General features: G+C 46.0%; 1 protein-coding gene across 3 annotated transcripts in view; it reads right to left on the bottom strand.

The window, feature by feature from the left end:
* Positions 1-17,553, bottom strand: part of Ak4 (adenylate kinase 4) — a 47,736-nt gene that overhangs the window by 17,452 nt on the left and 12,731 nt on the right. For all 3 annotated transcript variants that reach the window (XM_021200144.2, XM_021200145.2, XM_021200143.2), the window contains exon 3: positions 475-594. In XM_021200144.2, the coding sequence (XP_021055803.1) occupies positions 475-594 (120 nt within the window). The remainder of the gene's footprint in view (positions 1-474; positions 595-17,553) is intronic.

Here is a 17,553-nt window from a genome sequence, read left to right as displayed (position 1 = left end):
AAAAAAACAAAACAAAACAGAAGTTGAGTAACACGCACAAAATCAAAATGACTTCCTTTGTCTTTTTTGAAAGCTCAGAAAACACTGGACTGAATCCCATGGCACTGACTCTGTATTTACCCCCCCCAAAATGCATATTTTCTAATCCACACATTTTTCACCAGGGGGACATCCATTACATCTTATGTGTGTGTGTGTCTGCTTGCATGTTCACATGTATACCATGTACATGCCTGGTGCCCATGAAGGCCGGAAGGGACTGAACACCTGGATTTGGAGTTAGAGTCAAGTGAGCTACCATGCTCTGCAGGGAACCTGCAAGACCAGCAACTGCTAACCACACTGGGTTTCATGTTGCCAAATTATAATATTAAATCAATGACAGAGCTGGGGAAAGGAACAGCTAATAAACTGTAAAAACATGATGAGAGCAATCAAGGGTGGCCAAGTTCAGCCTGCCCCTCACCTACTCACCGTCTAACAACCAGTGCTGGGCACTCCGCATCTCCAGTTCTGACATCATTAGGCGTGTGATCACATGATCTGGAACCAAAAGACCTTTTTCTAGGTACTGTTTTGCCACGTCACCAACTTCTGTTAAAGAGAGGAAAAAGAAACACTCAAGAAGGCTTCAAAGATGACTGCATTGGCACAAGCCTATAATTCCAGCACGAGGCGGTAGAGGCAGGAGGACGTGAAGTCCAATGTTAGTTATCTCAGTTACTAGCAAGCTGTAGGCTAAACTGGGCTATATGAGATCTGTTTTCCAAAATTATGGGAGGAAAAGAATTTAGTACACTCTTGGCAGTTTAGCCTTCTGGCTCATCATCTATGGCACACTAACAAAGTTTGAATGAAGGTAACTATTATAGTGCTTTACTTAATATTGGTTTTTACTATGGGGCACTGCTTTTTAAAATACCTAGGAGATTATAAAAAGCAACTCGTTGAGACATCACAAGCACAAATACAAGAAAAGGAATGGCCAAGATTTTAATAAGGAGGGAGGTGGGACACAAAAAGCTTAGGAGCACTGGAGGTCACCAAGACAATGGACAATGACAAGAACAAGGCTGAAGACTGGAGAAGGCTCAACCATTCCCGGGGAGACCTGCTGGGTTGCCTAAGACCCTGAGCTATTATCTCATATCCCACATAGCATCTCGTTCAAGGAGCAAGTCACAGAATGACTAGAACAAGTGGCCAGCTATATGGCCAATGGGTGTGTTGATCCTGGCAGTGCTGGGGGTGAGCCCAGAGGCTCACATGCAGACAAGTGCACTATTACTGAGCATCTTACACCCCTGGCCATTCACAGGCCCAGAGGAAAGAAGTGAGAAGACACTTGGGAAGCACACTCGGGTGATGGGGGCACTCAGCATACATGAGGGGCCTCAAGCCTCACAGGTAGAAGGCACACCCATAGACATAGGGCTACATATGGAGGGCATGGCCTTTAAAGCAGCTTTAGAGAGGTTACCCCCAAACCCGAGACCAGCTACTTAGATTGAGGGGCCTGGTGCAAACTCAACGTGTAGTCATGGCACTCCAAGGAAAGCAAGACTTCAGTGGCACACCAGAGCATCAGCTAAGCAGGTGGCAGTCATGGAGCAAGGCAGTGACACTGCAACAGAATGGCATGGTGCAAGCAAAGGAGGCTGAGGGGGTCCCAGGCTTGATGCAAGAAGCAGAAGCACAGGAAGATGTCCTTCATCGGTCCCTTGAGACAGTCCCTTGGCTTGATTCAAAGCAAGCTTAAAATAACCGCAGGGAAGGCACTCACTCCAGCATGTGACTGACTGAGAGAAGGGGTCAAGTGCAGCATAGGGTCCCAAAGATTTCAAGCAGCTGTGGCCCTCCGCCCCCTGCAGGATGACAGCAACATGTACACTGCCCTGACACAAGACACAGTTCTCAACCTCTACCTGCCACGAAGACCCACAGCCATCAGGATTAGCCCATGAAGAAAATCCTCTAGAACAAAGCACCTTGTCATAAAACAGGTCACCCCCAAAGCTGGCTTGTACCTGCCCTGGCCAGGTTACTTAGAAGGAAAAGTCCTCATTAAAAAGCTAATGCCAGAGCCGGGCGTGGTGGCGCCGGCCTTTAATCCCAGCACTTGGGAGGCAGAGGCAGGCGGATTTCTGAGTTCGAGGCCAGCCTGGTCTACAAAGTGAGTTCCAGGACAGCCAGGGCTATACAGAGAAAACCTGTCTTGAAAAACCAAAAAAAAAAAAAAAAAAAAAAAAAAAGCTAATGCCAACATGTTTTATGAATTACAAAGATGATCCAAATTCCCAAGGAGTCCAAAGATTGGATACACATACTATTACTTTCATTCATTCATTGTCTCCCATAGTATCTGTGTATCTATCTATCTATGTTATCTATCTATGTATCTATCTACCTACCTACCTATCTCCACTAATGTGCAGGGGAGGGAGTGCCAGACAGAAATGGGGTATCTATAAGTTACATAGAGTGGCCCTATCTTGAAATCCATGTGCTTCAACCTCCCGTATGTCAGGATTACAAACGAGTTCCACTTTCCTGGCTAAAATTTTAAACTGGTTATCTACAGAGCTTCAGCCAACTGGCTCACTGTTCCGAAATTCATGCTTCCGAGTTCTGTTAGCTCACATTTGTTTGAGGTTTTACGGTTGTGCACATTCATGGAAGCAACTAGTAGATTGCTGTGGTCAAGTATGCCACTCAGCCAGCTGCAAATGGGCACCTTGCGGAGCCCATTGTGAGCATTTGTAAAATGAAAAGAAGATGTCTCTTTCTAGGGAAGGCGCTGCGTAGGGGAACTTGGTACTGTCTAGGACCAGATATGGTTGCTGGTCATGCGGCTGTGTTTCCACTAAGAACTCACTGAGCTGGGAGGTGATGGATGCCAGGGTCTGCAACAGCCTACCACTTGGCCTGTCTCAAAGCTTAAAGCTTTCAACTGTAAAATGCAACAGCAATTTCTATCACTGGGCAAAAAAATAAAAAAATAAAGTCAGTAATTACTGCACTTAAATTACAAAGACCAGACATAGTGGCACACACCTATAAACCCTAATACTTGTGACTCAAAATCAGGAAGAATGCTGCAAGTTCAAGGTCAGCCTGGTACAGAGGGGGAGTTCCAGGCTACCTAAGGCTACTTGTCTCAAAGAGACTGGCAAGATGGTGCCACCAGTAAATCCACTGGCCACTAAGCCTGACAACCCGAGAGATGCCCAGGATCTATGTAGTGGAGAGAATGGATTCCCTCATGGTGTCCTCCAGCCTCCCATATGCAGTAGGGCATGCACCATGCCACCACCACCCCTACACACCAGGTGGTGTAACTTGGGAAGATTTAGGCGCTAGAGCCTTGTTGACGGAGTGATGTCACTGGGGACGGGCACTGCAAGTACAAAGGCTTGTCTAATTCCAGTTTGCTCTCTGCTTTGTGTCTGTGGTTGAGAATGTCAGTTCTCAGCTCCCCGTTCCTGCTACCATGCCTGTGGCTTCCTGCCATAGACTCTTATCTCAATGGAACCATACGCTGAAATAAACCCTTCCTCCTGTAAGCTGCCTCGGCCATGATGTTTACCACAGCAACAGAAAAGTAATACAATGCCCGCCTGTCTTTTATTGACAAAATCCTAATATAAGCAAGGTGTATGTTTTTCTTCTTAAAGAATATGACCAGTTATACAAACGTTGAAAGCAGAAAAAAATTATTTTAACAATTAGTTACATATTACAACTATATGGGAAATCAAGGCTATAAGATACAGGGCAGTGGCTGGCAAGAGCAGGGTGGGAAGTAGGCATTTAAAAGGTACTATTTTGTACCAGTAGTGTTCTATATCTTGGGCTAGATAATAACACACCTTCCCCCATCCCCTCTGTGTGCGTGTGTGTGTGTGTGTGTGTGTGTGTGCCTGTCTGCCTCTTTGTTCTGACTAAGTGAGAGCAAACTGGATTCAGAGGATAAGTTAGTCAAATGTCCACCATACAGCAACTTCCTGTGCTGCCTAGCTGGGTCACTAAAGACAAACATTCTGCACCCATCCAATGCCACTGAAGAAAGACCTTGGCAAGGGACCAAGGCTGCACACCCTGTAAGCACCAAATGCAGTGTGAAAGGGACAAAACGAGAAGAAACTGGGCTCCCCTGAGTAGCATCCCTTCTGTGTTCTGTAACAAAACATGCTAGTTCCAACACGCACAGGCATAAGAGGCCTGGTCACCCCCAAACTGTAGCTCTGTGATCCCAAGGACTAGTTCTTGCCCTCTGCAGGCTAGTCAGGCACTTACTTGAAAAATATCGAGTCCGTCTATGAACTGGTTAGCCTTCGTATTACTTTGCTAAAGAAAACACGTGATCCAGGCATGGTGACAAACACCTTTAATCCTAGCAGCCAGGAGGCAGAGGGTGGAGGATCTCCGAGTTCCAGGCTAGCCTGGTCTACAAAGACAAGTTCCAGGTCACTGAAGTGAAAATTCCTGATTTCTTTTGAGATTCAGTTATGTCATATCATGCAGACATATAAGAGGACCAGTGATGTCTAGAAAGATGACCCCCACGACAGAGTGACCAGGCTCTGGCAATGGTTCACCTTGCACCATGTAGCTCGTCTTGGCTTGTCATGACTTCATAGAGAGTAATTCACCAAAGACTTTCTCATGCTACTCTGGTTGCTTCTTGCCACTTCCACGGACTCCTGCTGATTTTGCAGGGTCTCACAGTTTCTTCTGAAACAAGCCACTGCTACCGATTCATGTTTGGTGTTTGCCAATTAGACTGGGCTGCCACTATTGATTCTTGTTTGATGTTTTGAACTGGACTGCTGATATCCTGACAACAAACACTGGGATCTCCCCAGAGAACTTCCTCTAAACGGGTCCATAACCCCCATTTCCTATTAACCTTTCTTTCCCCCTACCTCTGGTAGATGGGCTAGAAGGGAGGTCGAAGTGTTAAAGAACCCTAATTGAAGTAAGTTTTGCAAAATCTAAGCCTATGGCCAGCCAAGGCAACATTGTGAGACCCTGTCTGAAAAAAAAAACTAAAACCACTTTAAAAGTCTTAGAGAAGAGGGTCAAGAGGGGGAGAAAAAAAATTATATATATGTATATATATGAAAGCGTTCCAAAAAAGTATTTTAGAAAATCTTGGGTAAAGGGGTTTACTACTGCTAAGCCTGACCCGTGGTAGAGGGGATTCATACATGCAAACTGTTTTCTGACCTCCACAGTACCCAAGTGTACACAGAACCAGCCACAAATAACAACAGGCTGAAAAGATAAGTTCAGTGGTGCTCACCCACATAAAAAGCCAAGCATGGTAACACGTGCTTGTCATCTCAGTGCTGAGGAAGGAGGCAATGGGAGGATCCCTAGAGCTTGTGATCCAGTCAGTTTACTTCAATGAACCAGCCTAGGTCCTGGGGAGAGGTTCTGACTCACAAAACAAGAGGGAACACACCTGTGAAATGTCACTCATCCCCACACACTGCTTTGCAGCGCAGACATAATGGTCTCAGGGAATGAGGATGTGGCTGCATCTGTAGCACGCTTGCCTGGCATGGAGAGCCCACCCGAGTTCCATCCCCCTGCACTGTATAAACCAGACACGGCAGTGCACACCTGTAGTCCCAGCTTGGAGGGTGGATGTAGCAGATCAACCAAAAACTCAAGGACATACTTTACTACAGAGCCTCAGGCTAGCCAGGGCTACAGGAAACCTTGACCTTGAAAAAAAAAAAAGGTCCAAGACTGTGGGCTTAGTGAATAAAGTGCTTGCTATGCAGTTGTGAGGATCAGGGTTCAGATCCCAAGAACCGACATGAATGAGTTGATGTGGTGGCCAGCCCATAACTATAGAGCTCTGAAAGTAGAAACGAGGCGTCCCTAGAGATTTTGGCTAGCCTAGACTCCATCAGCAAGCTCTGGGTTTAACTGAGAGGCCTGCCTCAATAAAGGTGTCTAGAAATCATGGAAGACTCCTGATGACACCGCCACGCAGCCGCACACATGAGCAGGCTCACGCATTTTACACACACACACACACACACACACACACACACACACACACACACGTTCTCAGGTTGGGCGTGGAGTGACTCATTTCCACTTCCATCACTCACAAGGTTGAGGCAGGAGGATCATCATGAGTTTAAGGACATCCTGACCACAGAATGTGTGTCAAAAATAAGCAAGGCAAACAATCAAGCCCAAGTCCTCTAGAGGTAGAAATTACTGCAAACATTCTGGAAGTCACTGTGGCACTTAGCCCAAATGAGTCTTTCCAGACATTCAGGATCCAAGCTTCAGTCAGCCTTGTGAATCAGGCACAGGCTTTCCTTCCTTAGTACCACAGAGACAATATGCTACTAGTAGCTATGAAGAAAATTCTGAGTCTAGTGTAATGCTAAAGAACATATACACTTTATAGCCAGACTGCCTGGGTTCACTTCTCAACTCTCTTCCTGTCCTCATTTCTTTCAGGAAGAAACTGAAAAGGTAACTTGCTGGGACTGCAGGGATGCTAAGCAGCTAAGAGTACTTGCTGGGCAATCATGAGGACTAGCATTTAGATCCCAGTACCCACACAGGAAATCAAGAATCTTACAAAAGCCTTAATTCCAAAGTCCTCTTCTTGCCTCCACATGTGTGCATGCCTGTGTGTGCGCGCACACGCGCGCGCACGTGCGCGCACACACACACAGAGCCTCCTCCCACAGCACATCATTTGTTGGTTTAAAGAGCAGTGCAAACACTCATTTTTTAAAACATAATAAATCATAAAAAGATAGAATTTCATTAGGCACACAAATGCAGACATCTACATCCTGAGTGTTTTCTTGGCTCTGTACCTGAACATGTGCATTCATAAAACACACCATGAACATCTGGTGGAGTACCACACGCTGCCTCTCAGGCAGCCAAGAAAAACAGGCAGCAGAAGACCACAAGGAAACAGATAAGGGTTAGTGCTCTGGAAGTCAGCCAGAACCCGAGGACTACCAGGCTCAGAGCACTGAAGCAAGTGTTGAGGCTCAAGCTGCAAATCTGTTCTGGTACCCACACCAGGCACAACGGTCTGGAGGAGTGGGCTTTTATACTTTCTTCCTTCCTGGGGCTCTTTCTCTGCATCCCTGAAACCTGATCCCAGTCCAGTGACTACCCCCATTCAGAGAACAGAGGAATTTCATTTTTCATCTGACCCTGGTCATGGCAGGAGGCTGTTGAGCTACCCCCTGAGCAGCAAGTGTCTTGGCTGTGGATCAGCTCGAAGAGCCACTGTTCTCCACCCCTCTGCGCAGGTGGCACAAGCTGCCACAACTGCTCAGGTGTGACTTCTCCCCTCTCCCTCCTTCAGTTTTCTCATAACCTGGCAGAGAACTAAAAAATGTGCCCGGCACACACCCTCCCAAAACAGGCTGGGGAGGGGAGCAAGACCTGATGTCAAGACTTTCCACAGGATTTCCTCAGCCACCGAGGGGCCCTGGGGCACACTAACAGGCCAGCCTGCAGTCAGTCGCCCTTCAGCAACAGCTGTAGTCACTAAGTACTAAGGATCTGGGGCTGGAGAGGTAGCTCCATAGTCAAAGGCTGTTGCTGCCTATGCAGAGGACCCTGGATTGAGACCCCAGCACCCAGGTCAGGTACCTCAAATAATTCCACTCCAGGGGATCTGATGCCCTCTTCTGGCTGCTGCAGGTACCCACACATATGGCATACAGTCACACAGATAAATAAATAGCCTTTAAAATAAATTATAAAAACAAAATCTAAGGACTGACCAGTATTTGTTTCAACTATGGCAAAGGTTACTCTTTGATTCTTGAAACAAGCAGGTGTTATCAGGGCATGGTGGCACACACCTATAACCCCTACACTACGGACAGTACGGCAGGTGGGTTACAAGTGAGGCTAGCCTGGGCTACATAGCAAGATCCTACCCCTGCCCTCTCCCCTCCTGAACCCCAAAATTAAAATGTTTTACATAAAAACCTATAAACTTTTTGTTATGCCTGATTTCCTTCTCCCCCCTCTTTGGTTTTTGTATTTTTATTGTTGTTGTTGTTGTTGTTGTTGTTGCTTATTTCATTAAGTGAAGCCATTTCTACAAGGGGGGAGACTGTGATGCCCCGGTGTTTTGGCCACATGCATGCTCGTCTGTAAGAGTAGTCTGTTCCTAATCCTGGACACAGGGTTTCCTTTCCGTCTTCTAAGAGCAAAGCTGTGGTTACACTGCTGTTCCTAGTGTGCAGTTTCAAACGCAGAGATAGAACATGTCTGCCAACTCTTGGATTCCCATAATGGGATCCCGGAGTCTTTCTGCAGACACCTCACCAAGGCAAAGACTTCAAAGGCCCCCCTGTCAGCTTCCTCAGGTAACTGACTCTCGGTCTATAGTCTCCCTCCACCAAAGCACTCTTCTCCTGTTCTCAGGGGAAGAGCTCTGCTCAGCTGAGTGGGTCACTCAAAGTCTCATGGAACCAGATGCCCCTTCAACTTTTTAAAAGTTATTATTTTATGTGTATGAGTGTTTTGACTGTATGTTATGTCTGTGCACCATGTGCCTAGTGCCCAGACACTAGAAAGGGCATGGGATCTCCTAAAACTGGAGTTATAGAAAGTTTTGAGCCAGCATGTGGATGTCAGGAATTGAACCTGGGTCCTCTGCAAGTGCAGCTAGTGCTCTTAAACACAGAAAAACTCCAGCTCCCATTACATTAAAAAAACAAAACAAAACAAGACCTTGTATGTACTTCAGGCTGGCCTGAAACTAGCTGGTGACACTTCTGCCTCAGCCTCCCATGTGCTGGGATTATAGACATGTGTCACCAACCTGGTCCATCAATATTTTTCAATGCTGTAAATAAATTTAAAAAAAAGAAGTAAGGAGAAGGCGATCACAGTGATAAATATAAACTAAACATCCAAGATGGACCCTAGACAAAAGAAAGGCAAGTCCTCAAGCTAGCAAAGTGAATCAAAGGTAAATGTGTTTGCCACCAAGGCTGACAACCTTCATTTGTTCTCTAGAACCCACAGAACAGCAGAAAACTGGGTCCCACAAGTTCACACACGATAGATAGATAGATAGATAGATAGATAGATAGATAGACAGACATAAAAACAAATAGCAATAAAAGATTCAAATAGCTATAATGTTCCTCCCTTTCTCAAAGACAGGGAAGATATCTTTTATCTAAAATTTTAATCATGTTTTTAAGAAACCAAGTGTCCAAGCTTCTTCTTCCACTTCCTCTAGTCTGGCTGTCCAAGGAATAAGCAGATGGGTCTTTGACCAGGAGGTAGAGCCAGGGAGTCGAGGGAGGTTCAGTGGGGGATCTGGGTAAGAAATCAGCAGGTACTGGAGGTGTGGAAAGGGAATTTGGAAAACATAGAGCCTCCAGCCACAGCAGAGCAGGACACATACATGCTGGCATCTAGGACAGGGTGGGCGATGACTAGATGTTGTGCTATTTATGGGTGACAGTGGTTTCTGATATGCCATGCCACAGTGTTGCTCACCGTAAACTATCAATACAAGCACTTCATTATCAAGGCACTCTGAAAGAAGGAAGATACAAGAACAGTGCCCAACATAGGATGGAACCATTCAGAAATGACTAGAAGGCAGAAGTGAATGCCAGGCAGCAGGAAATCTGAAAGGGGGATACTAAAGCTACCTAACAGGGGATGGGCCTGAGTCCTGTCTTATCTTTGGGCTTCATGCTAAAGAATTCTTCCATCTGCTGTTACATCCTCTACCCTTCACTAAGTTCACCAGGATGGGTCTTGTCCTTGAACTAGCTCAGCAGCCATGGCAGGCCTTTAACTTCTCATCCTCCTGCCTCAGTCTCCCAAACAGCTGTTATCACAGGCATGTACCACTTGATTTTTTAATTATGTAGGTGAGGTAGGTAGAGATGCACATGTGAGTGTTAGGTTCCCATAGGTACCAGGTGTTAGATCCCCCTAAAGTTGAATACAGGATATAGGCAGTTGTGATCCACCCAATATCATTACAGGGAATTGATCCTGTGAAAGAATAGTCTGTGCTCTTACCCACTGAGTGAGTCAGCCTGACTTGCATCTTTTCAATGTAACAGACAATGCTGGAGGACTTGAGAATTAGTCAATGTTCTCTTAGGACATCTATTCCCTACATAAAACATCCTATTATGTCTTGCCAGAAAGACTCAACATATGACCAGGATTTATGCTGACTTAGTAATTTCTTAAAATCTCAGGCTAAGCTGGTCCAGAATCAAAAGGAGGAGGAAAAAACAATGGATTTAAGACCCAGTAAACTAGGTGCTGAAGAGATGGCTCAGTGGTTAAAAGCACCGGGTGCTCTTGCAGAGGACACAACACATTGGTTTACAAACATCTTAACTCCAGTTCCAAATGGCCCAAGGGTCCTCTTCTGGCTTTCTCAGAAATAGGCATGCAAGTGACAGACATACATACATGCAGAAAAACATCCACATCCATGAAATAAAATTAAAGAAGCAATTAACTGCCATCCTGCTCTCTGAAGGGACGATCCATTCCCATGGTTACTTATATTCCACAGGTGTTAGAGCACCTAGACACCCACGGTGCTTCCCTCATTCATCACAGAACCTGCAGGGCACAAGCCCCTTGATTTCAACCATAACTTTACTCTAAAGTTTCTGGTCTTCAAACCCACACTGCCATTTCAAATAGCACATACCTGAAGTCGAATGCTCTACCAAGGAGACTAATTTTAGAGACACTTCAAAACATTCACACTTATTCCGCTGCCAGAGAAAGGAGAAAAACACCACAGGCACACAGGTCAGAAATGCCCGGGCTGCTCTCCAAAGAGTGCACGGAGAGAATGACATATTTGCAAGAGTGACTTCCCTCCCTTTCTCGTTATAAAAACCAGGGCATCTAAGATGCCTCCAGAGAGGACCGAAACCCAGGCAGGATACACCCCTCACCAGGCAAGGCAGCAAGGGAAGAAAGCAGCCAATAAAACTAAGTTGTGTCAAAGTCACTCCACCCTAAGAGTACAGATAGGTGCCACTGCTTTGCTTAAAATGTCAACTGAGTCCCGCACACTGTCCTCTGATCTCTACATATGCCCCGGTATGCACATGCATGTGCAATTGTGCACACAAGGTTATTTAAGAGGCTAAATTTATGGCTCAGTGGTTAACAACACTGGCTGCTTTCTAGAAGATTCAGGTTCAATTCCCAGCACCCCGCTAGAAGCTATCAAACTTCTGTAACCCCAGTTCCAGAGACTCCCACGCTCTCTTCCTGCCTTGGTGCAGATATGCATGCAAGCAAAGCAGCTAGACCCATAAAATAAATGATAATATTTTTATGCCCACTTTGGTGATATTTAGTCTATATTTCACTCTTTGTCTTTTGTATGAACTTCTAAAAGCAACTACACTTACGATTCTGTGTAGATATCAATAAAATAAATGTGTACTTTGAAATTATAGGGTTGGGCATGGTGTGCACGCCTACAATCCTAGCAACTTAGAAGAGTGAGTTCCATGCCAGCCTGGTGTCTACAGCAAGAACTTGTCACAGTGAGTGGGGACAGGTCCTCAGAGGACCATGATGAACTCTGACAGACTCCTGGTCTACACTTCCTAACCCTTGGACCTCTCATAGCAGAGTGTTAAGGATCTGGTTTTACAACTTCTTCTGGCTTTTCAGTATCCACTCATCACTAGACAGATTTAAGAGATAACTGCAAGTGCCAGTCACAGTGACTGAGGCTGAGGTTCAGAGCTAGCCTCGGCTAGGCTACACAGTGAGTTCCAGGCCAAATCGAGCCACAGAGGAGGACTATTTCCACAACAATAAAAACTAAAACAGCAGCAGAATCAGAAGGACAAAAATATTCTCTTAAGGCCCAGAAACGCCACTTGCCAGCTCCAGCGAGTTCCTGGCTTCCATCCCTAGAGCATCCTGCAGCCAACAGCAGTCCCAGGCAGAGCTGGTCCACCATCTGCGGCTGCCTTTCACAGTCACAGCAGAGTGGGGAGAGAGCAGTCTCGGGCAGCAGGCTGGGCTTGGGCTAGAGCTCCTCTGCACAGCAGCCAGGGCAGAAAGCGCTGCAATGACATTCAAAGCACCTCTATCTACAGGACAAGGAAGAGTCACAGCCTCCTGCCTTTGCCTAACTAGCCAAACAGTAATGATGGGACCCATTACAACTGTCCATGGCAGGGGGTGGGGTGTGTGTGTGTGTGTGTGTGTGTGTGTGTGTGAGAGAGAGAGAGAGAGAGAGAGAGAGAGAGAGACAGAGACAGAGACAGAGACAGACAGAGAGACAGAGACATTCACTCCACAGCCCATACACAGACCTTGAGTTCAGCTTTATCTCACACTTCTGGCTATCATGAACTGCTGTAATAACTGGGCCCACCACAGATGCCAGATGCACACTCAGCAGGCCCATTTATTAAAATATTTTTCAATGCTAAAAGAAATGCCAAAAGCTAAAATAAAAAGCTACAAGAATTCTACCTCAAAACAGGACCTAACTTGTGCTTCTTCAACTCAATTCTCAAGTCTGCTGGGACTTCTGGAGCCTTAGAGGTAGCTCAGTGGGGGAAGGTCCTTGCCCCAGAGTCCCCCATGATGGAAGCAAGGCACTTCCAAAGCTGCTCTCTGACCTCCATAGAAGAGCCATGCATGGCTTCTTAACCCAGGCTGCCCCTAAACTCCCCACTCCCCTCTTGACCAAGCCTCTCAAATGCTGGGACCTTCACCTCAAACTGGCATTTTGAGCTGGGTGCAATGTGTGTACCCTACAGAACCAGCTACCTGCCCCGTGGGCTGACACAGAGGATTTCTGGCCCTGACCTGTGTCCATGCTGGATACCTGCAATGTAACTGTGAACAGCCGCCGCTGCTGCCTCCTCCTCTTCCTCCTCCTCCTCCTCCTCCTCTTCCTCCTCCTTCTCCTCCTCCTCCTCTTCTTCCTCCTCCTCCTTCCATGTGCCCCAGCCTAGCTTGGCAACAAGACCTCTCTCAAAAACATAGACAAAAACCTTGGCGTTTTGTTCACTGCTATATTAAAACTACTTAAATCATTGGAGGTTTTCCTTCCTTCCTTCCTTCCTTCCTTCCTTCCTTCCTTCCTTCCTTCCTTCCTTCCTTCCAAAGGCAAGGTATTACTCTGTAGCCTAAGATGTCCTGGAATATATTATTATATAGTCTGAGTTTGACTCTTAACTCGCAGCAGTCCTCCTGCTTCAGCTTCCTCATGCTGGGATTACAGACATGAGCCACCATACTGGCACTCTCCATAGATGGAGACAGCTCAGCTCAGCAGTTAAGAGCAAGTTCTGCTCTTACGGAGGACCTAAGCTCAGGTCCCAGCTCTCTTGTCAGACAGGTCACAGCTGCCTGTTAACTTCCAGCTACAAGGGACCCAATGCCCTTTTCTAACCTTCCTGGGCACCTGCACTCATGTGCACATACCCACATGGATACATACACATAATTTGTTTTAAAAGGTATAATTTTTTTTTAAGTTTATTGAGCCCAGGGAGGTAGCTCAATAGTTATGATACTATACTACTCCTAGAGGGACCAAAGACCAGATCTCAGCGCCCACATGGGGCAATTCGTGACCGCCTGTAACACCAGCTACATGGGATCCAGGAACCTCTCTTCCGACCTCTGAAGGTACCCACACATGCACATACATAAAGAGAAAATGAAATCTAAAGAAAAAATACGGCTGGAGAGACTGCTCAACAGTACTCTTCCAGAGAATCGGAAGATGCAGTCCCCAGCACCCACATGAAAGCTCACATTAATAGAGATTTAACTTTCTTAAAAGATTTTATTTATTTTTATCTTACACATATGAGTGCTCTATCTGCATACATGCCTGCATGCTAGAAGAGGCCATCAGATCCCATTACAGATGGTTGTGAGCCACCATGTGGTTGCTGGGAAATTGAACTCAGGACCTCTGGAAGAGCAGACAGTGCATTTAACCACTGAAACATCTTTCCAGCCCAGAGATTTAATTTTTTGAATGATGTAAATTATTAAGATTTCTCAGTTTCCCTCACATCCCTACAAACAGTGCCTGACTTGCCTTACTAACAATTACTAAACTAACAATTACAGCCCTGTCAGCACTCTTCAGCCTCCAAGGAGGCTCTAACCACCACTCCAAGGTTGGCCTCCTCGCCCAGTGGTACAGAGCCGAGGTAGGTACCACTGAGAGCTCTACTACACCGTTAACTTAAACATAGTTCTGGATTTTAGAAAGCTAACGCTACAGGGCTGGGAGACAGCTCAATCAATAGTAAAGTGCTTGCCATGCGAGCTTGAGGAACTGAGCTTAATCCATAGTACAGTAATACCAGAAAGTCACCATGGTGGCTTGTACTTGCAATCCCAGCACGAGGGAGACAGGAGGATTCCTGGAGCTCCATCACCAGCAAATGCAGCTTAATTGAGGAGTTTCAAGAAAGTGAGACCCTGTCTCAAAAAAAGGGGCCATCTAGAGAAAACTCAGGGGCTGAGAGCACTGGCTGCTCTTGCAGAGGACCTGGGATGCATTCCCAGAACCTACCCGTATGGTGGTTCACTGCCTATAATTCCTTACAGAAGATCCAGCATCCTCTTCTGACCTCTAAAGGCCCCATGTATACATGTGGTACTCATACATAAATATACCTATACTCATAATAGAAAAATTAAGTCTTAAAAAAAATGGACGAAACCTGAAGTTATTAATGACACCTAAGGTTGAATTTTGGCTTCCAGACACAAGTACATACACACACCAGAATGAGAAATAATGCATGTAATACATGGCACAGAATCCAAGCAAACTAACAATTGCAGATAACTTTGGGCTAGTTGCAATCTGTTGTTAATGCATTGATCAAAGCCCCCAACATTTGAGCTGCATTTGACTGGAAGACACCCCGCCCCCCAGCAGTTCTTGTCATCGATTCTACACAATCATCCTAACTTTTGACCTGGCAAAGAGGCCCTGAAGCAGAGGGTAGACAATATGAGTACCCTAGAGTAGCTACAGCTGGTGTCTCATGACTCGAATCCTCCGAGCTTCAGCAGGGAGAAGGGGAGGGAGACAGCAGCTCGCCAGCATCCAGCTTGGGCAGCCCCGGGACACTTTACAGACTAGGTTGGACTTGTCTTGCACTGATCCTTCCATCTCTGCATCCTGAGTACAAGATTGCCAATGTGCGCCACCACGCTGCTTCTTGAGAGGGTTTCACAAGGCTACACAGGATAGAAGAATCTTCACAATACCTGAAATAGCATGAAAATTGGGAGAAAGTAGAATACAACAGCCCTGAACCCCTAAAAAATGGTCCCCTTTAGCCACTGGTGGTGGTGCTGGCCATCAAAATGGAGTCATGGTAAAATGGTTGGGTTTTGTTTTGTTTGTTTTTTTTTTTTACATCTAGCAGGGTGTAGTGGCACACATTTCATATTTGTGACAGTAGCTGTTCAAGGCCAGGCACCATAGGCTGCATAGGGAGTCCCCAGTCTACACAGTCAAGCCATGTCTCAATAAAGAAAAGGCACACCTTTACCTGGTCAACAAAGTAAGACCATGACTTAAGAACCAAAAAAAGAAAAGAGGGGAGGGGAGGGGAGGGGAGGGGAGGAAAGGAAGGAATCTACAAGCTTGAGCGTTTGCCACGAGCAAGAGAGCTTCAACTCAACTCCAATACACATAAAAAGCTTGTCGTGGTAACACGTGCTTGCAGTCACAGCACGAGGAAGACAGACAGTTGGACTGCCGAGGTTCACTGGCTAGCCAGCCTTGCCAACCGATGAGCCCCAGATCCCAGTGAGACCCTGCCTTAAAGAAAAGCAAAAGAAAAACATCTGAACAGTTCCTGTCAACGCACCTAAAGTTGACCCCTGGTAAGCGCACACACTTGAGGCATACAAACATACACTCACACTGGGGCACTCACATGGACACACTACGCACAAAAACACATGTGCAAAGGAATAATTAGCAAGTTAGTGGACAGAGAACAGCATCAGATCAAATGTTCACACTCAATACCCGGCGAAGATGCCTGGTGCAGCCCAATTATGAGCTTGCAGAGCTAACCCCATCAAATCGGGGACTTAAGACATGCATCCAGCAGAGCCGTGTGTCCAGCCGACTGCCGGGGGAAGCTGAGCCACTGACTTCCCAGTGTAGCCACCTTTCTATGGACTAGACTATAGTACCATCTGGTGGAAATGCTCCACTGTCTGGCTGTGCTCCCATCCATGAGCTCCTGACCTGCTGCTTCCTGTCTGCTACTTCTTTGTAACTTGTTATTTATTCCTCCACTTGCTACAACACTCTTAATAAATGGACAGATTCAAAATCAAAAGCCTAGCTTTTCTACAGGCTACACAGAACACACACACAACACACTCACATGGGCACATAACACACACACACACACACACACACACACACGAATCACTCACACACACACACACGAATCACTCACACAGGTGAGCACACACATGATTGGAAGGAAGGAAGGGAGGGAGGGAGGGGAGGAGGGAGGGAGAGAGGGAGGGAGGGAGGGAGGAAGGGAGGTAGGTAGGTCTAGATATATCATCTCAAAATCAACTAGGCTATTTTTCTTAGGAAAAGAGACCACTTAAGTTAGCAAAGAGGTGCCTTTAAACTCTTTTCAGTATCTTTAGAGCCAGTGGATGCAATTTATGTGACACTGGAAATAGAAGCTAGACAAGTGTGGCATCTCTGTATGAGGGGGAAACCTCCCAATGATCAGACCTATATATCCATGAAAGATGCCTGGGGGGAGAGCTATCAGCCGCAGGAGGATAAATGCAAAATGCGTAAAACTGCCACTTGGGTGGAACAACCCAAAATCCCTTCCAATTCTAAGACATTTAAGAAAGTGAATACTTAAAACTTACCAGGTTCATTGTTATGCGTACTGTTTAGTCCCTAAGAACTCTGGAAACCCAAAACAAAACTCAGTGGAAAAGAGATTTTGTACTTCCTCCAAGCTGCAGATTTCATTTTCCTAAAACTAAAGGACTGGAGTTGATACCAAGCCAAAAGCAACCTTCCTTTGGAAAATAAAAGAATGTTGTTATCTAACTATGGATGATATAGCTTAGTTACCCATGGTTACCACTTAAGAAAAAAGCTGGAGCTAGACCACATATTCAATCTACACTGGCTATTCTAACTAAGAAGGGACAGCCACTCTCTTTAAGAAGACGAATATCCAAAATAAGAACTGAACGAACCCATTTTAACATAGGGGAAGATCTGAACTGATGGGTTTTCTCATGTAGATACAGTCATAAGCACTGGGGAGGCAAAAAAACAAAATTCAGACAAAACTTCCACTGTGTAGTGGGTCCTTACTGCTGGCAAGAATGTAAAACAGAGCAAGGCCAGCACTGTAGAGGCAGAGGCAGAGGCAGATCTAAGGCCAGAACACACAGGAGGTACTCAACGACTGCCAGAGACTAGATGCAAGATGGGTATGGGCCACCTGCTAATGGTCA

Source organism: Mus pahari, chromosome 6 (genome assembly GCF_900095145.1).
Source record: "Mus pahari chromosome 6, PAHARI_EIJ_v1.1, whole genome shotgun sequence".
In the NCBI taxonomy this organism is placed as follows: Eukaryota; Metazoa; Chordata; class Mammalia; order Rodentia; family Muridae; genus Mus; species Mus pahari.
This window is presented reverse-complemented; position numbering and strand designations above follow the sequence as displayed.